The sequence below is a fragment of the Neopsephotus bourkii genome, unplaced genomic scaffold (assembly GCF_033783945.1).
Source record: "Neopsephotus bourkii isolate Nb327-2 ecotype Australia unplaced genomic scaffold, CSIRO-AGI_Nbou_v1 NB_1187, whole genome shotgun sequence".
Classification (NCBI taxonomy): Eukaryota; Metazoa; Chordata; class Aves; order Psittaciformes; family Psittacidae; genus Neopsephotus; species Neopsephotus bourkii.
The window spans coordinates 185,523-208,466 of record NW_026901672.1 but is presented as its reverse complement, the minus strand read 5'-3'; the positions used below and the strand labels follow the sequence as shown (position 1 = coordinate 208,466).

General features: G+C 40.5%; 1 protein-coding gene across 4 annotated transcripts in view; it reads right to left on the bottom strand.

Moving 5' to 3' along the window:
• Window positions 1-2,873: 2,873 nt before the first annotated feature.
• Window positions 2,874-22,944, bottom strand: part of PIK3C3 (phosphatidylinositol 3-kinase catalytic subunit type 3) — a 78,398-nt gene continuing 58,327 nt past the window's right edge. For 3 of the 4 annotated variants that reach the window (XM_061364079.1, XM_061364077.1, XM_061364078.1), the window contains 2 exons: window positions 7,914-8,039; window positions 6,661-7,518 (listed from right to left, as the gene is read on the bottom strand). In XM_061364079.1, the coding sequence (XP_061220063.1) occupies window positions 7,072-7,518; window positions 7,914-8,039 (573 nt within the window). In that variant the 3' untranslated portion in view covers window positions 6,661-7,071. Of the gene's footprint in view, window positions 3,627-6,660; window positions 7,519-7,913; window positions 8,040-22,944 lie in introns of those variants that run through there. The other variant, XM_061364080.1, reaches the window with a different exon arrangement.

The following is a 22,944-nucleotide window of genomic DNA, read 5'->3' as shown; positions in this document are numbered from 1 at the left end:
AAGCAGAAAGCAAGACTGAGTCACTAATACTAGTCAGATTCAGATTCGAATCTGTCCTCCTTTTCCTTCAATTGGGAGGGGGCAGGCTGGCAGGGGCGATACTGTTGTGGGGGTCTGTTACAGGCCACCGGATCAGGGTGAGGAAGTTGATGAGGCCTTCTACAGGCAGCTGAGAGCGGCCTCACAGTCACAGGCTGTGGTCATTGTGGGGGATTTTACCTTCCCTGATGTTTGCTGGAAGGACTACTCGGCAACCCAGCCGCAGTCCAGGAGGTTCCTCCAGTGTATGGATGATAACTTCCTCATGCAAATGGTGGATGAGCCAACCAGGAGAGGTGCGCTGCTGGATCTCATCCTCACTAACAAGGAGGGTCTGGTTGAAGCAGTAAAGGTTGAGGGCTGCCTTGGTTGCAGCGACCACGAGATGGTAGAATTCAGGATCTTGTCTGGTAGGGTCAGTAGAATAGCAAGTAGAATCGCAACCCTGGACTTTAGCAGGGCAAACTTTGGCCTCTTCAAGCGATTGCTAGGGGAAATCCAGTGGGCTAGACTGCTTGAAGGGAAAGGGGCCCAAGATAGTTGGTTGACGTTCAAGGACTGCTTTTTCCGAGCTCAAGATCGGAGCATCCCGACACGTAGGAAGTCGAGGAAGAGGGTCAGGAGACCTGCGTGGTTAAATATTGAAGAATATAAGGCTGCTGCTAGAGGATGTAGGAAGGCAGCTAGGATGACTAAGGCCTCCTTGGAATTAAAGCTGGCGAGAGGGGTCAAGGACAGCAGAAAGAGCTTTTTCAAATACATGGCAGGTAAAACTAACACCAGAGGCAATGTAGGCCCACTGATGAACGGGACGGGTGCCCTGGTGACAGAAGATACAGAGATGGCAGAGTTACTGAATGCCTTCTTTGTCTCTGTCTACTCTGCCGGAGGCAGTCCTGAAGAGCCCTGTACCTCTGAGACCTCAGATGAAGTCAGGTCAACGGAGCAGTTTGCCTTAGTCGATGAGGAATGGGTTAGAGACCAGTTGAGCAATCTGGACATCCATAAATCCATGGGTCCAGATGGGATGCACCCGCGGGTGCTGAGGGAACTGGCGGAGGTCATTGCTAGACCACTCTCCATCATCTTTACCAAGTCTTGGGAAATGGGAGAGGTGCCTGAGGACTGGAGGAAAGCAAATGTCACTCCTGTCTTCAAAAAGGGCAAGAAGGAGGACCCGGGTAACTATAGACCAGTCAGCCTCACCTCCATCCCTGGGAAAGTGATGGAACACCTTATCCTTGGTGCCATCTTAAGGCATATCAAGGATAAGAGGGTTATGAGGGGCAGTCAACATGGCTTCACCAAGGGGAAGTCGTGCTTGACCAATCTCGTAGCCTTTTATGAGGAAATAACACGGTGGATGGATGATGGCAGAGCAGAGGATGTGGTCTACCTTGACTCCAGCAAAGCATTTGACACAGTCTCCCACAGCATCCTCACAGCTAAATTGAGGAAGTGTGGTCTGGATGATCGGGTAGTGAGGTGGACTGTGAACTGGCTGAAGGAGAGAAGCCAGAGAGTTGTAGTCTATGGGGCGGAGTCTAGTTGGAGGCCTGTATCTAGTGGAGTGCCTCAAGGGTCAGTACTGGGACCAGTATTATTTAATATATTCATCAATGATTTAGATGAGGGAATTGAGTGTACTATCAGCAAGTTTGCTGATGACACTAAGCTGGGAGGAGTGGCCGACACGCCAGAAGGCTGTGCTGCCATCCAGCGAGACCTGGACAGGCTGGAGAGTTGGGCAGGGAATAACTTCATGAAATATAACAAGGGAAAGTGTAGAGTCCTGCATCTGGGCAGGAACAACCCCAGGTTCCAGTATAGGTTGGGGAACGACCTGTTAGAGAGCAGTGTAGGGGAGAGGGACCTGGGGGTCCTAGTGGACGACAGGATGACCATGAGCCGACACTGTGCCCTTGTGGCCAAGAAGGCCAATGGCATCCTGGGGTGTATTAGAAGGGGGGTGGTTAGTAGGTCGAGAGAGGTCCTCCTTCCCCTCTACTCTGCCCTGGTGAGACCTCATCTGGAATATTGTGTCCAGTTCTGGGCCCCTCAGTTTAAGAAGGACAGGGACCTGCTGGAGAGAGTCCAGCGCAGGGCAACTAAGATGATTAAGGGAGTGGAGCATCTCTCTTATGAGGAAAGACTGAGGGAGCTGGGTCTCTATAGTTTGGAGAAGAGGAGATTGAGGGGTGACCTTATTAGTGTATATAAATATATAAAGGGGGAGTGTCACGAGGATGGAGCCAGGCTCTTCTCAGTGGCAAACAATGATAGGACAAGGGGCAATGGGTACAAACTGGAACACAAGAGGTTCCACTTAAACTTGAGAAGAAACTTCTTCTCAGTGAGGGTGATGGAACACTGGAACAGGCTGCCCAGGGAGGTTGTGGAGTCTCCTTCTCTGGAGACATTCAAAACCCGCCTGGACACGTTCCTGTGTAACCTTATCTAGGTGTTCCTGCTCCGGCAGGGGGATCGGACTAGATGATCTTTTGAGGTCCCTTCCAATCTCTAACATACTGTGATACTGTGAATTTCTTCCTGACTTAAGTCATTATTACAAAAAAAATACAGGAGTATAATAGTACCATTTGAAGACATGCACACATTCACGAAGAGCTAATTATATTGCTGAGCATTCAAACCAGATTCATTATGAACTCAACATGTGGCATAGAAGTCATTTTATCAGGGGCCTTATTCCTGCATCAAGCGAACTGAGAAGTGAAAATCCTTGCAAAAAGGCAAGAGTCATAAACATAATCCTTCAGTACACCGTGTCTCAGCACATAAGATTAAAAAGACAAACCAGAACACATCAAGACTGCAACAACAAAGAGTTTATTAGAGTCAAGAATATATAATCACTGTACAGAAAATATTCAGAGTTAAAGTGTGAAATAATGAACCGCTCACTGTGCATTCTGGTTGCTGCGCCTGTTAGTGATGATTTAATTGGCTGCCTACAGCTGGCTAACTTATCAGCACTTAAAAACATTTTTGTAAGCAGGGAAGAAACGCTTGTCCTTTCTAAAAGGTAAAATTGCCCAGGGTGGGAAATAAAGGAGCATATGAATTACATTTAGAACTTACACAAGGAACAAAGTTGGTGGGAAGGGAAGAAAGGGGACTGCCCTAACTTTGTGGCTTTTCTGCATGGAGGAACTGTAGCCTCACTGTTGTAACTTTGTACATACTTATATCCCCTACAGCAGTGATTTTATTTTTAAATAAGAAGTATATTAGCAGGTGCAACAATTTACCACAGCCTATTCCAGTTACCTTTGGCTTGAGCCTTTGAGGCTCAAACGTTTTCAGTGGAAAAAAATGCCACAGCATCTGAGCCCCAAGGACAGTATAAACAACCATTTTCCTTGTAATAACGGCTGGTGTTGAACCTTCAATGAACAGAGACTCAGAAAGCTTCTCTACCTCCTGAACTCTCTATTCTCGTGCTACCAAACCTGCAGCTTTTGCCTTCCAAAACTGGTGAAGTCCACAAGGGCTTGAGAAAGTCTCTTTCTTGAGCATTTGCTTTTTTCCACCACAGGTAGGCAAAAGGCTTATTTTCTCCAATACTAAAAGAAGACAAAAAACACACAGCACAGCATTTATTTAACTTGGTTTGCTCTCAAAGTGGTGTACTCTTAAGTTACACGTAAATTGAACATGTTTAAAAACATGGTGAAACACCTAAAGGCAGGCAATTTTCACAATCCTTTAGGTGAATAAACAGCATGGGAACCAGCTCTATCTGCCCGTTGACAAATGTTTTCATTCAATCTACACAATCCTGCTGGTAGATGTTCCCATTTTTATTTTGGCATCCATTAGGAGGAAACAGAAGCCCTGGTCCTGAGGGAAATAAACCACAGCTGCATTCTGGGATGCAGCAGGACTGGGACCTCAGCTTGGAGATATTATAAAACCATGGTACATTTACAGCTTAAATTGAGTTTGCTCCTAAGCAGAGAGCAGCCAAGCATTAGCAAAAGCCCAGACTGCACTGCTACATTTTAGGTGGGACACCCCTTAGCCCCCAGTCTTCGTTTTTTAAACGTTGCTTAACATGAGCCCTGAATGCAACTGCATTGACTTCTAAATTCACAAGTAATATAAAATGCAAAGTTATTCACTTTAACTGAAGATTGTTTCCTTCATCTGCAGAAATATATAATGCTGCTAAGATGAAAATGACTCTCCAGGGAGAAATGGCTATCCAGTCTTCATTAGCACCAACTAGAATTACTACGCATTTTTCTCCTCTTGAGCACTATTGTACAACACTATTAGCTTATTCTAAATGTTAAATTTATTTACTTTTGAGTCTTTTTTTTATAACCATTAAGGAGACAAGTAAAACATAAAAAGCTCTGTAAAATTTCTGACAGTATAATGGGTTAGAGATACATCAGAAACTATACTAAAGGCTTCATGACACAGTTTTGAACTGAACGCAGTTTACTATAGTGTTACAAAAGAACAGTATCAAGCTGATACCAAAATATCTAAATTGCCTTATCTAAGAGCTTTACTTACTACAGAGTAACACATAGAATACTGATACACACAGTTAATATAATAATCAGCCTTATTAAAAGCTCTTAAATACTTCAGTAGACAGATTCCTTGTTGACCTATTTTGAGAGGCAGTAAGACGATGAATACCTACTGAAAAACAAACAAACAAAAAACAATAGTTGCAGGGCATTTCAAATAAAAAATTGCATGGCATGAGTTTGAAATCTGCTGTTTAAGCATGTGTTGTAATACTTATGTATAGCTTGGCTGGGTTTTTTTAAGGCACCTTACATTACTATTAAGAGCAAGGCCACTGGCCTCTTCAGTTGGCCATTGTGCAGGATGACCCCTTTACAAGAAACTCAATGATGCATTAATTGTTCAATTGTTCAACAATCTACAGACTGTGAAGACTCCAGCATATTCTTACTGCCTCGGACAAAAAGATAATGATTTTGACTAATGAAGCACTAAGTATTACTATAAAGCATCCTATCTCACTTGCAATATAAAGAGAACAGGCATTAATTACATTTAATTGTGATGGATTAGTTGTAAGTTTTTTAAAAATACATAAATAGAGCTCAGATTCTTAAGACTCCTGAACTGCTGATTAATTTGTGACTCTTCTTTTTGTATGGTCCTCACAGATACAGAGGGAACTGTGCAAGTGTAATTATTTGAACATGAATGAAGGCAATAATCTGAACTCCAATCTAACATCACATGGAGCCAAGAGATGCCCTATGCACTTAAAAAGCAACTATGGTTTGTATTTTAGGTACCTCACCCCAGAAGTAGAAAGGAAAGCTAAAAGCATGAGGCAGCAAACTCAAGGAGTGCAAGAACGCCTCAGGAGAAACACCCCTAAGGTATTCAAGATGGAACCCAGCATCAGCCAGCTGGGGAGGTAAAAACCCCATAATGAGACAACTGGATCAGGCCTGCACCAGTGGCTGTCACATCAGCTTATTTGGTACCCAAAGTGCCATACACACTGTGGGCTTGATTTTTAACTCCCCAAAATTTGGATGGAAGATGCAATTGGTGTCTGCTGCATACAACTGTTGCTTACAACACCAGTGCTGGGACCTACAAGCCTGGGGTTCAAATTCTTGTGTACTTTTAAGTATTCTGAAAGAATATATCCTATGATTCTAAAAGCAGTTGTAAGTGCTGAAGAAAGGTCAAGCAAGAACAAGGCTGAATGGAAAAAGGTCACCTAAACCAAACCTGTGAACTCTGACTTTGTAATACAGTTTCACAAGTAACAGTAATAATTAACAGGGAGAGGCTGGCAATCACCTAAAAGATGCCTTTATAAAAAGTGACTGTCAGTATGTGATTTAAATAAAGGTCTACACACATATCTGAAGCATTTAAAATTTTAATCTTGAATCTTTGTAGCTACTTTTTCCTTGAACCCCAAGGTATATGCTAGGAATTTTTCACTTTATCTTATTACTGTCCTCCACCCTACATTCAAAGTAATCCATAATGAATGACAACAAATTTTGCAACATTTTCATATAATTACACTCATTTTTTTTCCCTTCATGTGAAAGATCACCTTTATTAAATATATATGCAGATGGAAATTACATTTTTGCTTCTTACCCTGCATGACTGTGTAATTCTTCAAAATAAAAATTAAGTTTGCAGGAAACAACAGATTAGTTGGAAGACCTTTAGCAAAATGGATAACCATAAAAATAGTTCTTCTCAGTTTATATCAGAATTTGATCAGTTTTTTGAAGAAAAAATCAATGAAAAAAACCTGGCATAATGACTGGCTTTTCAGACTGGTTTCATTTTTCCTCTCAATTCCATTTCTTGTCATGAGTCTAATACTTTAGGCAAACAGTGTCATATCTTAAATCCATGATAAACACAAACTAAGTATGTCAGATGGCTTTAGGTAAAAAACACAGCCAATTAAAAGAAGAAATGCTTTTGTAAACAGAGCTGTATTCAAAATGAGAAGTAAACATCTCATTGTCTTACTGTGGCTTGTAGTAACACAGCACATATACATGTGGTTAAACATTTCAACCTCCATACTAGAGCAAGAACAAACTGAAATAATAAAAGTAGCAGAGACAGTAAGTTATTACCACCCCAGACCATTAGCAAGAATCAGATAATGCATGAGATGGGAACTCTGAAGACCATTAGTCCAGCCTCCCTGCTCAAACAGGATCAAACACAAATAGTTGCTCAAGATATTGTGCTATTGGGTTTCAAGTACCTTCACAGAAGGAGACTCTACCACAGAAGGAGACTCTGGGAAACCTCTCCCAGCATCTGATTACCCCCACGTTAAAAATAACGATTTCTTTATGTTTAGATAAGTTTCCTGGTTTTCACCATATAATCACAGAATGCTTTGGGTTGGAAGGGACCTTAAAGATCATCTGGTTCCAACACCCCTTTAGGTACTGGAAGCTGCTCTAAGGTCTCTCCAGTGCCTTCTCTTCTCCAGGCTGAACCAGCCCAGCTCTCTCAGCCTGTCTCCGTAGCAGAGGTGCTCCAGCCCTCACAGAATCTTTGTGGCCTCCTCTGGACTTGCTCCAATAGGTACACGTCCTTCTTATGATGGGGCCCCAGAGATGGACGCAGAACTGCAGATGGGGCCTCACCAGAACTGAGAAGAGGAGGAGAATCCCCTCCCTCAACCTGCTGGTCATGCTCCAGCACAGCACACTTCCTACAAGCAAGGAGCGCAATTCTCACTGTCCCAGTGAGAGGTCTCAGCCACCTCCTACAGCCCCAGATCTGAAAAACTGCATTATCCCTCAGGATCTCCATCTGTGTTGAGGCCTCTGAAACAAGGGATAAATGTTCACATAGCCGGTGGGGATCATGTTCTGTGGTACAGTGCAATGTTGGAGGAGATACAGATGCTGTTATGTGAAGAGTTCCTGGCTCCTTCTGTGCAATCTGCTGTGCCTGTTAATGATCAAAAAAACTAGCTGGAATGCAGAGTTATGGAAGTCTAGCAGAGGTAGGAAAGAAAGGAAGTTTATCTTCAATCATTTACTTTGGGAATGAAAACTAAAGATGTTCTGGATTGTTCTCCCAGAACTCCGTGTTTCCAATTTGTGGTTCTTACTTTGGTAATATAATCAGTTACATCCCACTCAGCATGTTTGCTAAGATGCATTAAAAATGTTTCTAGGACTACTAAGAGCCTGCTCTCCAGTCCTGCCAGCAAAAACACACTTCTAACTTTCTGAAAAACTAACTAAAACAAATAATAAACAATGAAGTTAAGTCTTGAACTAACCACTCACAACCTCTCATCTCACTCATCTGTCACAGAGACCACTGAGAAATTATCTCACCTGCGCAAACTTATGTATCTGCTCCACCACTGCTGCAAAGAGGGCATGGACACTTTCATCAATTAGACTCTGCATATAATGGACAGCTTCTTCATCAGACAGGTCCAAACGAAACTTGTCCTGCACCTGGAATGGGGATGGAGATGATGAATATTAATTCAACATTCATTAAAAAAAAATAAAATGCCACCTCAGAAAAAGCATACAACTTCGCATGTTAAATTCAGAGTTGGAAGAGTCTGGACGATCCTAACCATTTTTTAAAGTTTGTAACATTTCCTCATTCTAAACGTACTTTCAGATAATATTGCTGCCTTTCATAGACTGTAAGGCAGTAAGAATACAGAATCAGAGGATGGGGTGAGCAAATCGACCCTGCCAAAACTGACCTTTATGTGGCGGGTGAGGATTTCATTAACTTTTATCATATCCATCATCTATTAACAGTTGGAGACACTGTTGTTTCTCCTTCTAACAGCAACGTATTTTAACTATTGTATCACTAACACATTTTCCTTACTGCCTGCATTTCTTGTGTGAATTGAAAGCTGAAATGCACTGTAATTAAGAAAGCAGCAACAGCTACTTTCCCATTTCAGCCTTGGCAAGGTCTTGACCCATGAGTATTTACCATGGTGCAGTGAATGACTTTCTAGGAGTTCCAACCAAGTAATTTCATATCAGTTGTTCAGGACTGCTCCTGAGGCCATTTCCTCTCGTTCTATTGCTTTCTGCTCTCTTGGAGAAGGGATCAACCCCCAGCTTCAACTCCTTTCAGGCAGCTGTGGACTGCGATAGGGTCTGCCCCTCAGTCTCCTTTTCTCAAAGCTAAACACTCCCCCTCCCCTTAGCATCATGTTTGCTATCCCCCAGTCAACTGGGACTTCACCAGTGAGACAGGATTGTTCACGGCTCATGACTGAAAGTGGCTTGGTAAGTGCTTCTGCCAGCTCCATCAGTACCCTTGGCTGGATCCTATCCTGCCCAGAGACCTGTGTGTCTATGTGTTGCAGCAGGTTGCTGACCATTTTCCCCTGGATTATGGGGGCTTCATCTTGTTCCCGGTCCCTGTCTTCCAGCTCAGGGGGCTGGGTCCTGCTATTAAAGACTGAATCAAAGAAGGCACTAAGGACCTCAGCCTTTTCCTCATCCTTTATCGCTATGTCTCCCCCCTCATCCAATGAAGGGCAGAGATTCTCCTTAGCCCTCCTTTAGTTGTTAATGTATTTAGAGAAACTTACTGACCTTCACAGCAGTACCCAGATTAAGTTCTAGTTGGGCCTTGCCCTTATGATTTGTCCCTGATAACCTCAAGACAGCTTTGCAGTCCTCCTGAGTTGCCTTATTCCACATGCCATAAACTCTCATTTTTTCCTGAGTTCCATCCAAAGCTTTCTGTTCAGCCAGGCTAGTCTGTTCCTCACCAGCTCATCTTCTGGCAGATGGGACAGCTGCTTCTGGGCCTTGAAGAATTCCTTCTTTAAGAATGCCTGGCCTTCCTGGACTCCTTTGCCCTTCAGGACTGCCTCCCAAGGGACTCTGCCAACCAGGCTCCTAAATAAGCCAAAACCTGCCCTCCAGAATCCAAGGTGGCAGTTCTGCTGACCCCTCAACCTTACTTCTCTGAGAAGTGACCAAGACAGCCTCCAACCACCACATCATCCACAAGTCCTTCTCTGATCACTAGCAACAGGTCCAGCAGGTGCTTTCCCTAGCTGGCTCATTCTCTGTGTCAGGAAATTCTCTTCCACACACTCCAGGAATCTCCCAGACTGTTTCCACTCTGCTGTGTTGTATTTTCAGCAGACATCTGGTAAATTGAAATCCCCCATGAGAGCAAAGACTAGAGATAGTGAGACTTGCCCCAGCTGAACATTAAAGAATATTCTGTCTACCTCTTCACCCTGGATGGGTGTTGTACAACCAACTCCAACCATGGTATTTGCCCTGCTTGTTTTCTCCCTGATTTGCACCTAGAAACGTTCAACCCAACTGTCACCACCATTAAGCTCTACACAATCAAAACGCCCCCTACCACACAGGGCTACCCCATTGCCTTTTCTTCCTTTCCTATCTCTTCTGAAGAGTTTACAGTTACCCTTGCAGCACTCCAGTTGTGTAAGTCATTGCACCATGTTTCCAGAAGAGCAACTATGTCACAGTTATCCTGATGCACAGTGGCTTCCATCTCCTCCTGTTTGTTGCCCATGCTGTGTGCACTGGTGTAGATGCACTTCAGCTGGGCTATTGATCCTGCCACTTTTTTGAGGGATTGAAGTCCTAATTCCTGCACGACCATTCTCAGGTACTTCTACCACACCAAATAACCCTCACGTCTTTGCGCTGCATCATTTCCGTCTACTATCTCCACTGAGATAGCAGACCGAAGGACCTCACTAGCACACCGTACCTCAAATGCTGGCATGCTAGTCCCAGGCTTATCTTTAGTGAGACTGGCTTTATCACTTTCCCCCTTCAAATCTTGTTTAAAGCTCTTTCAATAAGCCTAGATCCTAGCATTCTCTAATAATATCTATCCTGCAATTCAAAACTACTATTCACCTTACAAAGTAGTGCTCATTGCAACATGAAAATTGCCCGGCAAATTCACATTACTTGCACAAAATTAATTGCTGCCATCTAATCACATGCTTCATTCTCATAAATTTCAAATGATGAGAGCTCTTGTGGAGACCATTTTATTCATCTGCTTCAGTCTCCTGCATAATGAGCCAGGTAAAATGGTATCAAACATCAAGTATGTAACTTGTCGTTTATCTCAGAAAATCTCTTTTATGCAGTCTTTATACTGAGACAATGTTGCATATGTGAGGTAAACTGTTTCAATGATTAATTGCCCTATTTAGCAATTGTGACTTATTTCCTACCTGAATTTGTCCAATTTCCATCTCAAACCATTGAGCTCATTAAAGCTTTTTACATTAAAGAACTGTCCATCGGCAATCTCTCTCATACAGGCAAATATCGAACGATTAGAGCTGAACCTTAACTTTCTCCTCGATGTGACTAAGGAGACTGAATCGAGTTTTTCCTGAATATTTTCTATATATTCACTTTTTTAAGCACTGACAAAAATGTAAGCCAAATTATTTCAACAATGTTCTTAAGAAGGTCCTATCTATGAGATACTACCTCCTCCTCCTGTTTTGTATTCTTTCTTTGCACCAAGGATACCACACATGCAATCACCCTCTTTATCACAGCAAAATACTCTTGATATTTCAGTTTAGTATTACTCTCAATTCTTTTCAAATGCAATGTACTCCAGAATAGTGCCCTTTAGTAATACACTAAAAAAAGACAAGTTTGCCTGCCAAGTATGTAAAAGTAATGCTGCTTCACTCAAGTTATAACTGTTGCTGGTATTTTTAAAACAAGCATAAATAGAGTTTTTCCTCACCTTCCCCTCAAAAAGAAGTTTTATAGATATGAAAGGATAGATTTAGCAAATAAAAGTTCAAATTCTCAAGGAAGCAAGTACCAGCAAAAGATTTAGAACATATTTCAGGCTAATATTACAGAACTTTAATCTTCATGAGTAACATGATGAGAAGGAAGTTTATCATCTCCCACAGACATATTAGAAGCTTGACAGCCACAGAAGCAAACAGTAGAATACAACTGACTATCCACTGGCTTGCAATTATGCACAAGCTTAAATACCTCCCCAAATTATAGCACAGACTTCTATCAGATCTATTTTCACGCTCATAGAAAAAGTATTGTAGTAAGAATTCAGCAAAATTCTTAACTGCACTTTTGAACGCAAAACACTGCAAAGGTCTTCTACACAACTCTAGCAATCAAGAACTTCAGTGATTTTATAATAGGTTCGTAGAAGAACTTCATAGAAAGTTTTGCAGTCATACTAAGATGCAGCTTCATTCTATGAAATTAATGACAACTTAAACCCATTTCCTACCTTCCCCAGGAACACACTGCCACAGTGATACATGTGAAAGAAATTTAACCACAGTTAGGTCTTAAAATCAGTTCGCAATTAAAGCAGGATAAAATGATGTCAAGTACTAGATCTCTGCATGGAAGTTTTTCAGCACTGCAATTAATACTGACTGCTGCAGTCTAGCACAGAAGAAACATGGCAAGATGACAAATTACCGCCCAAGCTGCAACAGCAGCAGCAACATTCATATACACTGACTTACAGTTCTTCTAACAATACCAGCAGTAATTATTATTATAAACAGGTTATTTTCTGGGGGATAAAACTTCAGTGAGTTACAGAATTATCTCATGCTACACACTTAATGGCTACTATGAAGGCAACAAAAATGTCCCACCACAGTTCTCACTTTGGCATTTAAATTAAGTGAATTGTTTTAGTTTACTCATTAGTATTTGTCAAAGAGAAAATAAACATACTTGATGAATCTGGTTAAAGCTTTGCTTTGTTTCCTTAAAGGGAAGATTAAACCCCATACAACATACACACACTGATTTTAAACACCATGTCTCAAGAGCAGAATTTGAATGTTTAAGGATGAAAAGGATAGATAAAGAACTAGAAAGTCCACAGAGATACTGAGATTCAAGTTTAAGGTTTCAAATTGTCCACTTCCTATTTCCCTGCACAGCCGGTAGTTTAGTAATAAAGAATAAAAGAACAGGATTGTGCAGTTATATGACTAGAAATTTTATTATGCAGTCAGTTACATTCCATTATTGCTGCTCCTTGCAATGAGTTTCTCAGTATCTGCAGAGAATGCTGGTCAAAGCATTAATTAAAAGATTCTCCCTTCTTAAATGCAAAGATAAACTTATACAGCACTTATCCTTAATAGGGACTACAATTACATTTACACATGCTGTTTATAATCAGGTCACAGTTTGAAGATACATTGTTATGCTTTCTGGAATAAACATAAAGATTAAGGGGCTAAGATACAGGGGCAGGGGGGTGAAATAACAAAAACAGATTTCAGTTTTGACTATACTTCAGCTGAACACTTGCCCTAAAATCCCAAACCCAAACCACAAACACCACGTGAGATCCTAATCAAAATCAGAATTAATGTCCTCTCCTCCTCTACCTGCCAGAGTGAAACAAAATACCTCAACTCAAAGCCAAGGGTCACTTCATCCATCTGTTGCAAAGAAACACAGGATCCTGTGATGACACAGCATCATCAGAGCAAACACTAAGTAGGAATGCCACATCTTGAATTCTGGGGTAGATGAAGAAAGTTATGGGTATGTAGAACATCATGAGATAAGACTGCAGTAGAAACTAAACTGTTTCATGGGAAACATATTTCCATTAAAAAAAAAATCCCCGAAAACCCCAATAAACCAAACCCCATTTTAAAGATATGAAATTTCAAACCTGTAAACTTTATGCATATTTACATTTGATGTGACATTTCACTAAGAAAAGGGAAGGTGTTAACTAAGAGAGAAAGAGTATAATATCTACCAGAATAACAGACAGTGTTAACTGCTGGTAACTTACACTAAACTTTTGTTTAAAATGTTTTCAAGGAGAACTAAAACCCTAATCATATTAAATATTGCAGTTAAAGGTCTGAGATACTGGCAGGCCTGTGTCTTTATTCAGTTGAATGAAATTCCAACTTTACCTTTCTCTTTTTTGGTATTTTGTATTTTTGGTAGCATGTAAGGCTTAGGACTGAGAGATCATAAACAAACCCAGCTGGTAATAGTACTGGTGCAGGTAAGTGCACTTCACTGCAAAGTTCCGAGATTTTCATTTATGCTTTTTGATTCTTAACGACAAGACTGCCCTCTCCCTCTCACCAATGAGCAGATTTGTATGGTTTTGTTTTCTTTTTTGTCAAGTTTGACTTACTGTACAGTACAGACCAGAGCTCTATTAAATGAAGGAACTTTTCTTTTGTACTGGCAAGCATCTTCTCGCTGTTGAAACGTTGCCTACAATGGATTAGGTAGTTAAGACTCAAGGTTAAGACAAACATTTCAGAAATTCTTAGAAGGCTTTTATAAATTTCAGGACAGTAACCAATTCTCTAATTCATTAACATTTGTAGCTATGCTTTTCATAGTACTGAAGAAGGCAGTAATGCATTTTGAGGTAACTTATAACATGTACATAGGAGAACCTTTTCTCAATCCTGTTTCATTTTCAGACATGCTGCAAGTCAGCCATTCTGAATATTGGTGGCTGCTTTAGTATTTATTTTTCCAGCAACATTAAGCAGCACTGCCCGTGTTTTCTATGACTCCTAGCCACATAATTCTATCACTCTTACATGGGATTGCTTATTGCAAAGTCAGCTGCTTAAATTTAAGAGAAACTTCAGTGTCCTTTTTCACTGGGTCATAATACGCATGGGATGCAAGCACCCTGACTACTGCTAAAACCTCAGATAAAAATCAATTGATGAAAAAGAAAAAAAGAAAATGACAAAATTTAGGGGGGGGGGGTTCACTATTACTTTTACTGTTTTGCCTTATAATTGTTACACAGAGTCAGCAACCAACATCTGTGTACCAGAAACTGGCACTAAACGCTTGGCTTAACCCTTACCACATTTTATCTTTTTCAGCAAAACACTTTCTTCTTTGGACTGCAAGCAACAGGGAAAGCAACGTGCAGTATAAACTCTTCAGATGTTCTATTTGCATGAACAATTTAATTTGCAAGCCTATTCCAACAATAGCTTTTATTTTCAAGGCTTTGATTTGAACAAAAAGCAGTTTCCAGACAGGCCTGTGTAGGCTTCTCTAATTTTTATTTATTTTTTTTTAAATAGAAGCCAATAAAGATGTTAGTGTGTATCTCTAAACTGAGCTTCCATGAAAATCAGGGTTTCAGCTGCTGTACTACAGAAAGATGATACTGTTCTAGCTCAGAATTTCACCATACTGGTCAAAAGCTTATGAACAGACAGCATGACATAAAGCAACAGGAGTACAGGCATGTTCTCACACTTGGTTCATGTTGCTATGTTTATTCCATCTTTTTAGTTTGAAATGATGAATTAACATACATTCAGAATCAGCAGTCTAGATAGAGAAAAGCTGAGTGTGCAGCTGCAGCACATTACCCAAATGGACAGAAAGATGAACGTCTGCCTGTGCAAAATAAGCTCCATGTCAATGGGACACTTTTACAAAGAGTAACACTTCCCAGAGGAGCAAGCAAATACAAATACTGAAACACACACGCTCAAACTGATCAAAACTGAGTTTATTTCACCTATAAAAGTAAATTTCCTCTTGGCATTAATCTCAGAAATATTTTCTAGCTCCACCTTTTAACAAATACTTATATTTTTAGTCAGGCAAAGAGGGACAGATACAGAATGCCTAAAAGGGCATGTCAAGCACCAGATTAGAAGTCCTTTCCATTTCACTAACTTGTGAATTTAACTCTCAATCATCCATTGACTAATTCCTGGGCAGGCCAGAGGAGGGGAAAGAACACTGAGAGTTTTACTACAACCCAGGCAAAGAAACTGGCAAAACTAGCAAGCCTTAAACACAGCCTCGCTCAGTTTTATGTACCTCAAACTGTATCTCTGCTTCAGTTTTTATACCTGTAGAACAAAACTGATTTTACTTTAATACATTTAATGTAAAAGGAACAAAACATGTCTGCCCTCTCTTCTTGCTGATTTCCAACTATACTACTCATTTTCTTATCAATATTTGCACAGACGGAGAAACAGAGACTGCTCTCAATGTTACACTCCATAAGAAGAAAGTTCCCCACTCTCCTCACTAGTTTGATGTTAGCCTTTTCTGTGTCCACCCAAAGGCACTGAATGTCAAAGCTTAACGGGATAACTTTCACAAACAGCAGCTTGGTGGAAGCCAGGTATTTGCGCTATGTTCACAATAACCTTGCCTATGACTGAAACAATTACAGCACCTTTGCACAGCACCTTCTTTAGTCAATGGGATCTGAAACAGCTCAGTCAATTAGGACACTGTCCTTTAATGCCTGCTGAGTCTTTTGTGCGTCAATGAATCACTGGTCTCTAATGTTTTCTCATTTAAAGGTCAAATTTGTTATGAAGGACAGATAGAAACCATCTGGCTTTCTTGTGGAAAAATCAAAAGCTTTTTTTGTTAGGAGGTGACAGTGCTGAATGCATTAGCTACATATGAAAAGTGATGGTCTGCCTTTTCCTTACGCAAAACTGCATATATAATTGACTCCAGATTTTAGTCATTACACTTAAATTTATAAGACTGGCTAATTTAAAAGAAAAAAAAAAAGCCCAACAATCAGCAACTAGTGCTGCAGCTGTACTGGAAATGAAAAAGCAAGTAGCACTGGCAGAAAAAAAGGCATTGCTGCGGGGGAATAAATCTTTATTGTAGTATCAGTTACGCACTGACAAGTCAACATAAAGAGATTTCTGACCAGCTTTTTTCCTGAAAACTGAGAAGTGGAAAAGCATAAGCAAAAAGTGGAAAATTTAAAGGCAATTACCTCAGAGGCCACAGAAAGGGAGAGGCAAACTGGGGAGACTCTTCTCCTACTTTTCAATTTAATTTCATTTTGTGACATTTTTGAGCCAAAGTGGGCTTTCAGAAAAGCCTAAATCAGACTGTGGCAGTAGGAGATCGTGCCACCAACCATGAGGTGGAGCACACTAGACTGACAGTTTTTCTTTATAAATAGTATGGAGAGGACAAAGGAGATGAAAAGATCAAAAAGACAACTAATTTTAAATTCTGCAGCTACCTTTTTCTTCATCAAAAAAAATGACAAACATTTTATTATGAAATAAAACATGAAGAAATTTAAGAGGGTTCCTACGGTTTTGAGGATGGGCACACTTAGTAGTTGGTAATTACTGTTTTATGGTTTGGTTGGTTGGTTTATTTTTGCTTGTTTTTCCCTATGAGAAAAACAGTGATGGAAACACGTGAGGAAGTGAGTCACTAAAACAAGTTTTTCATGCATGAAAGGTATGAGCCAATTCATCTATTGATATTGGATATACACAGTGAAAGTGGACAGCTGGCTGAAAACATTTTTCCATACACTCTCATACTTACGAAACTTTAAACTTTCTGCTTTCATGCCAATGCTGACTCACTCAAATCTCAGTCCAATTTTAGGTGTGAGAATGCATTGTTAAGGTCAGCAGTGATTAATTTCTGAAAGCAAAGTGAGTAAGAAGGTAGTGTCCAATTCTGGTATGCTCTAAAATCCACATATCCTGTTGAACTCACTGGGAGTTTCTGGTTCTTTTCATGCTAACAGGGAGAAAATACGCACATTGTCATCTTCCTCTGAGACGTAAAATCCGTTTATGCAGAGCTTGCTCTCTTTTGAACAAGAATGTGAAAGTATGTTCACAGATGACAGGAACAGAGCATCCAGCTCTGCTTATACCCCTCTGTGACACACCTCATGTCAAACAGGTTTAACCTTTACTTATTTTATGTGGAAGTTGCACATGTACAAGATGCTGTTCCAATTTTGCCTTCACTCAGTATGTATTTCTCCCAAGATATTTCACAGCTATCGGACAGAAATGACAACTGGACAATATTCTTTCAGTTAGATTTTAAGTTTCATTGTATAATTACATTCTGACAGGTCCATGGGATGTCACATTCTTACTGGAAGATGACACTTTGGCAAAACAGTCTTCAACTATAAAGATCCTGCCTCCCCTTTTGTCCCTCAGGTTAGGCATAAACTTCCTTAATAGTGCTTTCTGCAATCAACATTTTTCTAAAAAGTCTCATACTATCTATCAGTCTGAAATTCTAGGGAAAACCAAACCAAACCAAACCAAACCCCCAACCACAACTCAAATCATCCAGTGCCTCACCAAAGAGGACATGTTCCACGTAATAGTTTCTTTCACGGTCTTAGTTTGTTTCCTTATTTGTCTGAAGATAAGAAACTTCAGGGATTGCTAACTTTGAACTATCTTTTCTAACTAGTCTAACTAGCAAGCATCCTGATGTATCAAAGGGACAGAAGACAGCATAAGAAATCAAGCCATAAAAAATGACAGTAGTATTCTTTAATCTGTTTCATATAGTCTGTTTCAATTCTAGACATCATTGTCATATAGTACACATTTGGGGTTTTATTTAGAGTATGTATATGATTACAATAAATAGACCTTTATTCTGGCTCTAAAAACTCAATATATTATTTTTCCAAAGTCTAGAAAAGGGGAACACCAAAAATATTTCTAAAGATGATTTTACTTGCTAGTCTTTTTTTTTTTACATCTTAATGTATCTTTCACCAGTGGGCAGATATTTCCTGCAACATAAAGCACCGCCCTGCCTATCAAGGTGGGGATGACACATTATGCCACTTCCTGAAGCTAAAGCTTAGTCTGGAACTTCATCTACCACCTACCATCACAATGCTTTCGCTTTGAGGAATCAAGTTGTGACCATTAAAGAAAAACCTTTCTTTAGAAACAATCTCTAAAACAGATCATGCCTACTTAGGAACAGCAGTAAGGCTACACCTACCAAAAATTCCAGTATCAAAAGGTCTCGATGAGAAATTGCCAAAATAATTGAAGCATAATACTCCCATCAGTAAGCATTCTTTTGTTTAAAAACAAGAAAATTCTTTCCTTTTTTTTCCCCTACAATATAAAATCATAGAATCATAGAATAGTTAGGGTTGGAAAGGACCTTAAGATCATCAAGTTCCAAACCCCCTGCCATGGGCAGGGGCAACTCAAACTAAACTATATCACCCAAAGTCTCATCCAACCTGGCCTTGAACATTGCCAGGGATGGAGCATTCACAACCTCCCTGGGCAACCTATTGCAGTGCCTCGCCACCCTAACAGGAAAAAATTTCCTCCTTATATCCAATCTAAACTTCCCCTGGTTAAGTTTTAAACCATTAACCCTTATCCTATCACTACAGTCCCTAATGAAGAGTCCCTCCCCAGGATCCCTATAGGCCCCCTTCAGATACTGGAAGGCTGCTATGAGGTCTCCAAGCAGCCTTCTCTTCTCCAGGCTGAACAGCCCCAACTTTCTCAGCCTATCTTCATACAGGAGGTGCTCCAGTCCCCTGATCATCCTTGTGGCCTCCTCTGCACTTGTTCCAACAGATCCATGCCCTTTTTACATTGAGGATACCAGAACTGCACACAATACTCCAAGTGAGGTCTCATGAGAGAGCAAAGGGGCAGGATCACCTCCTTCGACCTGCTGGTCACACTCCTTTTGATGCAGCACCAGGATACGGTTGACCCTCTGGGCTGCAAGCGCACACTGAAGCCGGCTCATGTTCATTTTCTCATTGACCAACACTCCCAAGTCCTTCTCCGCAAGGGCTGCTCTGAATCTCTTCTCTGCCCAGCCTGTAGCTGTGCCTGGGATTGCTTCGACCCAGGTGTAGGACCTTGGACTTGATATGGTTAAACTTCATGAGGTTGGCATCAGCCCACCTCACAAGCGTGTTGAGGTCCCTCTGGATGGCATTCGTTCCCTCCAGCGTATCAACCGAACCACACAGCTTGGTGTCATCAGCAAAAAGCTTGGTGTCATCAGCAAATTTTCCTTGTGGCTTAATGATGAACTAGTACTATAATTTATCATTAGATTTAGGTAAAAGTAATTATCCAGTTACCTCAGTGACTTGACTTCAGCTGCCTGAGACACCTCATTGCCTCAGGAGCTGCCTAAAGCAACAAGGAGGGCTCTACAAGGCAGAGAATGAGATTTACTATGGCACCAATAAGGAAGATGCTGGCTATGAACTTCCACCTACTCTATTAAGTAGGATACCTTCTTCAATACAGAAACATTTGTAAATCCCCACCTTTGTCTTCCATGAAAGTGATATCATGGTTGAAATGGCTATTGACTTGACTCACACATCAAAGGTAATTTAATTTTGCAGGTCAGTCCAAAATGGATCTTTAGCTAATTTGAGTCTGTCGAAATATATATGGATTTTTTGTTTAACGCTTTAAGGAAAAAAAAATAAAAAATAAAAATCAATTGAGATGCTGAAAGCATTTATTCAATTTTCCTACAAGAAGGTACAGCATTATCTTGTTAAATGACTGAACAAACTTGCCATTCAGCTGAAGAGATACAAGATCTTGTTTCCTTTCTGAATTAGTACAAGCAAAGATTGTAACTAAACTGAAACAGACAAGAAGGTATTTAATAACTAGAATATATTTTCTAACACATTATTTAAAAAAACCCAAACAATGACCAACATTTTTGTTGGTGACATGGACAGCAGGATCCAGTGCACCATCAGCACGTTTGCCAAGCTGTGTGGTTTGGTGGATATGCTGGAGGGATTGATGCCATCCAAAGGGACCTTGACATGATTGAGAGGTGGGCCAGTGTGAACCTCATGAAGTTCAATAATGCCAAGTGTAAGGTCCTGAATGGAGAACAGTATGTAAAGGGGCTGACAAGAAATCTGGAGAGAGATTTTTTCACAAGGGCATGTAGTGACAGGACAAGGGGGAATGGCTTTAAACTAATAGAAGGGAGATTTAAATTAGACATTAGGAAAGTAATCTTCCCTGTGAGGGTGCTGAGGCACTGGCACAGGTTGCCCAGAGAAGCTGTGGCTGCCCCATCCCTGGCAGCGTTCAAGGCCGGGTTGGATGGGGCTTGGAGCAACCTGCTCTGGTGAAAGGCATCCCTGCCCATGGCAGGGGGTTGGAACTGGATGCACTTTAAGGTTCCCTCCACAGGAAAGCAGTTTGGGTTTCTCTGATTCTATAATTTGCTAACCTCTTTTAAAGCAAAAAAATAAAAAATTGAGAAGTAAAGAAAACAATTGCTATCATAGAAGCTTTGAACATACGTGCATACATTCAGCATCATAATGTCAACAACTGCTTTATGGAAGGGTCATCTGTTCACCTACACTTTAGGGATCTCATTAAGGTGTATTATTTTTGCACAAAATTCCAGGAGTATATATTCAAAGCATCATTTTTGACCCAAATGGTCAAACCTCGACAGTTAAAATGAGTGAAAAACGGCTGAGTGGTCAGAAAACATGGGAGTATATATAAAATAACAATACTTGGGGAAGGCTGAAAAGTCTATGAATTACAAAGAAAATGTTTGTGAATAAGATAAACAATTTGGCTTTCCTGATAATACTTTACTGTGTGAGTTTTGTTCTTTAAAGGTACAAGACTCAGTAAATAGACTTTTCAGAAAAGCAAATCTTACCCTCTTAAATTTGAAAATGAGAAAGTTATTTTCATTCCTTATCAAAAATACCTGCCTTATTAGTTCAGTACTAGCTCTTTTCACATTTTGAAGCCTCTGTGAATAGACAGACTTGAACCTAGCATGAGGTTAGAAGTCACAGTTCACCAAGCTGCACTGTTGTCAGAGCTCAGCATCCCAGTAACTAACTGCTGCATTTGATCTAATAGTGATCTGTCATAACTAAGCTCATGTTCTTTTAATGCAAAAAAGGCAGTATTATTTATATTTTGTAAGGGAATTTAGAAGCAACAACACTTATCTAATTCACAGCTCTTAGAACTTCCCTTTAGATTTTGCTTCCTTCCATGATCTGCAACCAGATATAATACAATCATGCTTTACATATCTTGATGTTTTATACTGTGCATCAATGAGCTGTAACATACGAGTTGTAGAAATGACCTGTTGACTTGCAATTCTGTATCTCTATTTGTTATTTCAAGAAATTTATATGGGAAATTTATAGAGGAAAAGTGTTTTACAAATTCCTGAAATACTCAAATGTTGCTATATTAAAGCAATCTTCCACAAAAATTTTACAGAATCTGAAATCCTATTATCATTAATTACAAAAGGAAATATAAAATTAGACTGCACTTCTACTGAGTTTACCACGATAAAATACAATGCCAATATAAGAAACAAGCATATTGCACATTAATGCAGGCAAACCCCACATGGCAGGGGTTTGGAACTAGATAAGCTTTAAGGTCCCTTCCACCTCAAACCTTCCTATGATTCCCCGATTGGCAGTGAAAAATAGGAGACTCCCTTTGATAAAAAAAATGTCAGAGCTCACAAGGCAGGAATGAGAACTATCATGTCAAGCAACAGTGAACTCTAGACAGAGATGAGTAAGATTTAAAACACGTAGCAAGTCTCAAACTTACTGCTGCAAATATCAAAGAACCAGCAGTCCTGGAAGTCAATAAATACCATAAAGAGATCAAACTGATGGTTATTTCACTCCATGACACACACTCCAAAATTAGCCCCTGCATTACCTGTAGATACGTTTTTCAAGTTCTCCCAGGATTTATACCACATCTATCTGCAGACTTCGTAATCTAAAATGTTTTCCCCTCCCTACTATATCATGGAACTAAAAACAATTACTTCTCTCCATTTTCCAATAGGTAGCCAGAACCAAATGTGTATTTTTATAAAGATGAAATTCACAGACACGTGTTGCAAACATAGTATCTCTTCCTTCAAAGGAACGTGTTGCCACAAAAATGTAGTTAAACCCCAATTGGTAAGTACTGAACCATTTCAGTTTTCTAACTTTAAGCCTCTACCTCCCATCTTCTATCCTGGGCTTCATCAAAAGGAGCGTGACCAGCAGGTCGAAGGAGGTGATCCTGCCCCTCTACTCTGCTCTTGTGAGACCTCACTTGGAGTATTGTGTGCAATTCTGGTATCCTCAACATAAAAAGGACATGGAACAAGTCCAGAGGAGGGCCACAAGGATGATCAGGGGACTGGAGAACGTCCCGTATGAAGACAGGCTGAGAAAGTTGGGGCTGTTCAGCCTGGAGAAGGCTGTGTGGAGACCTCAGAGCAGCCTTCCAGTACCCGAAGGGGGCCTATAGGGATGCTGGGGAGGGACTCTTCATTAGGAACTGTAGTGATAGGACAAGGGGTAATGGGTTAAAACTTAACCAGGGGAAGTTTAGATTGGATATAAGGAGGAAATTTTTTCCTGTTAGGGTAGTGAGGCACTGGAATAGGTTGCCCAGGGAGGTTGTGAATGCTCCATCCCTGGCGATGTTCAAGGCCAGGTTGGATGAGGCCTTGGGTGACA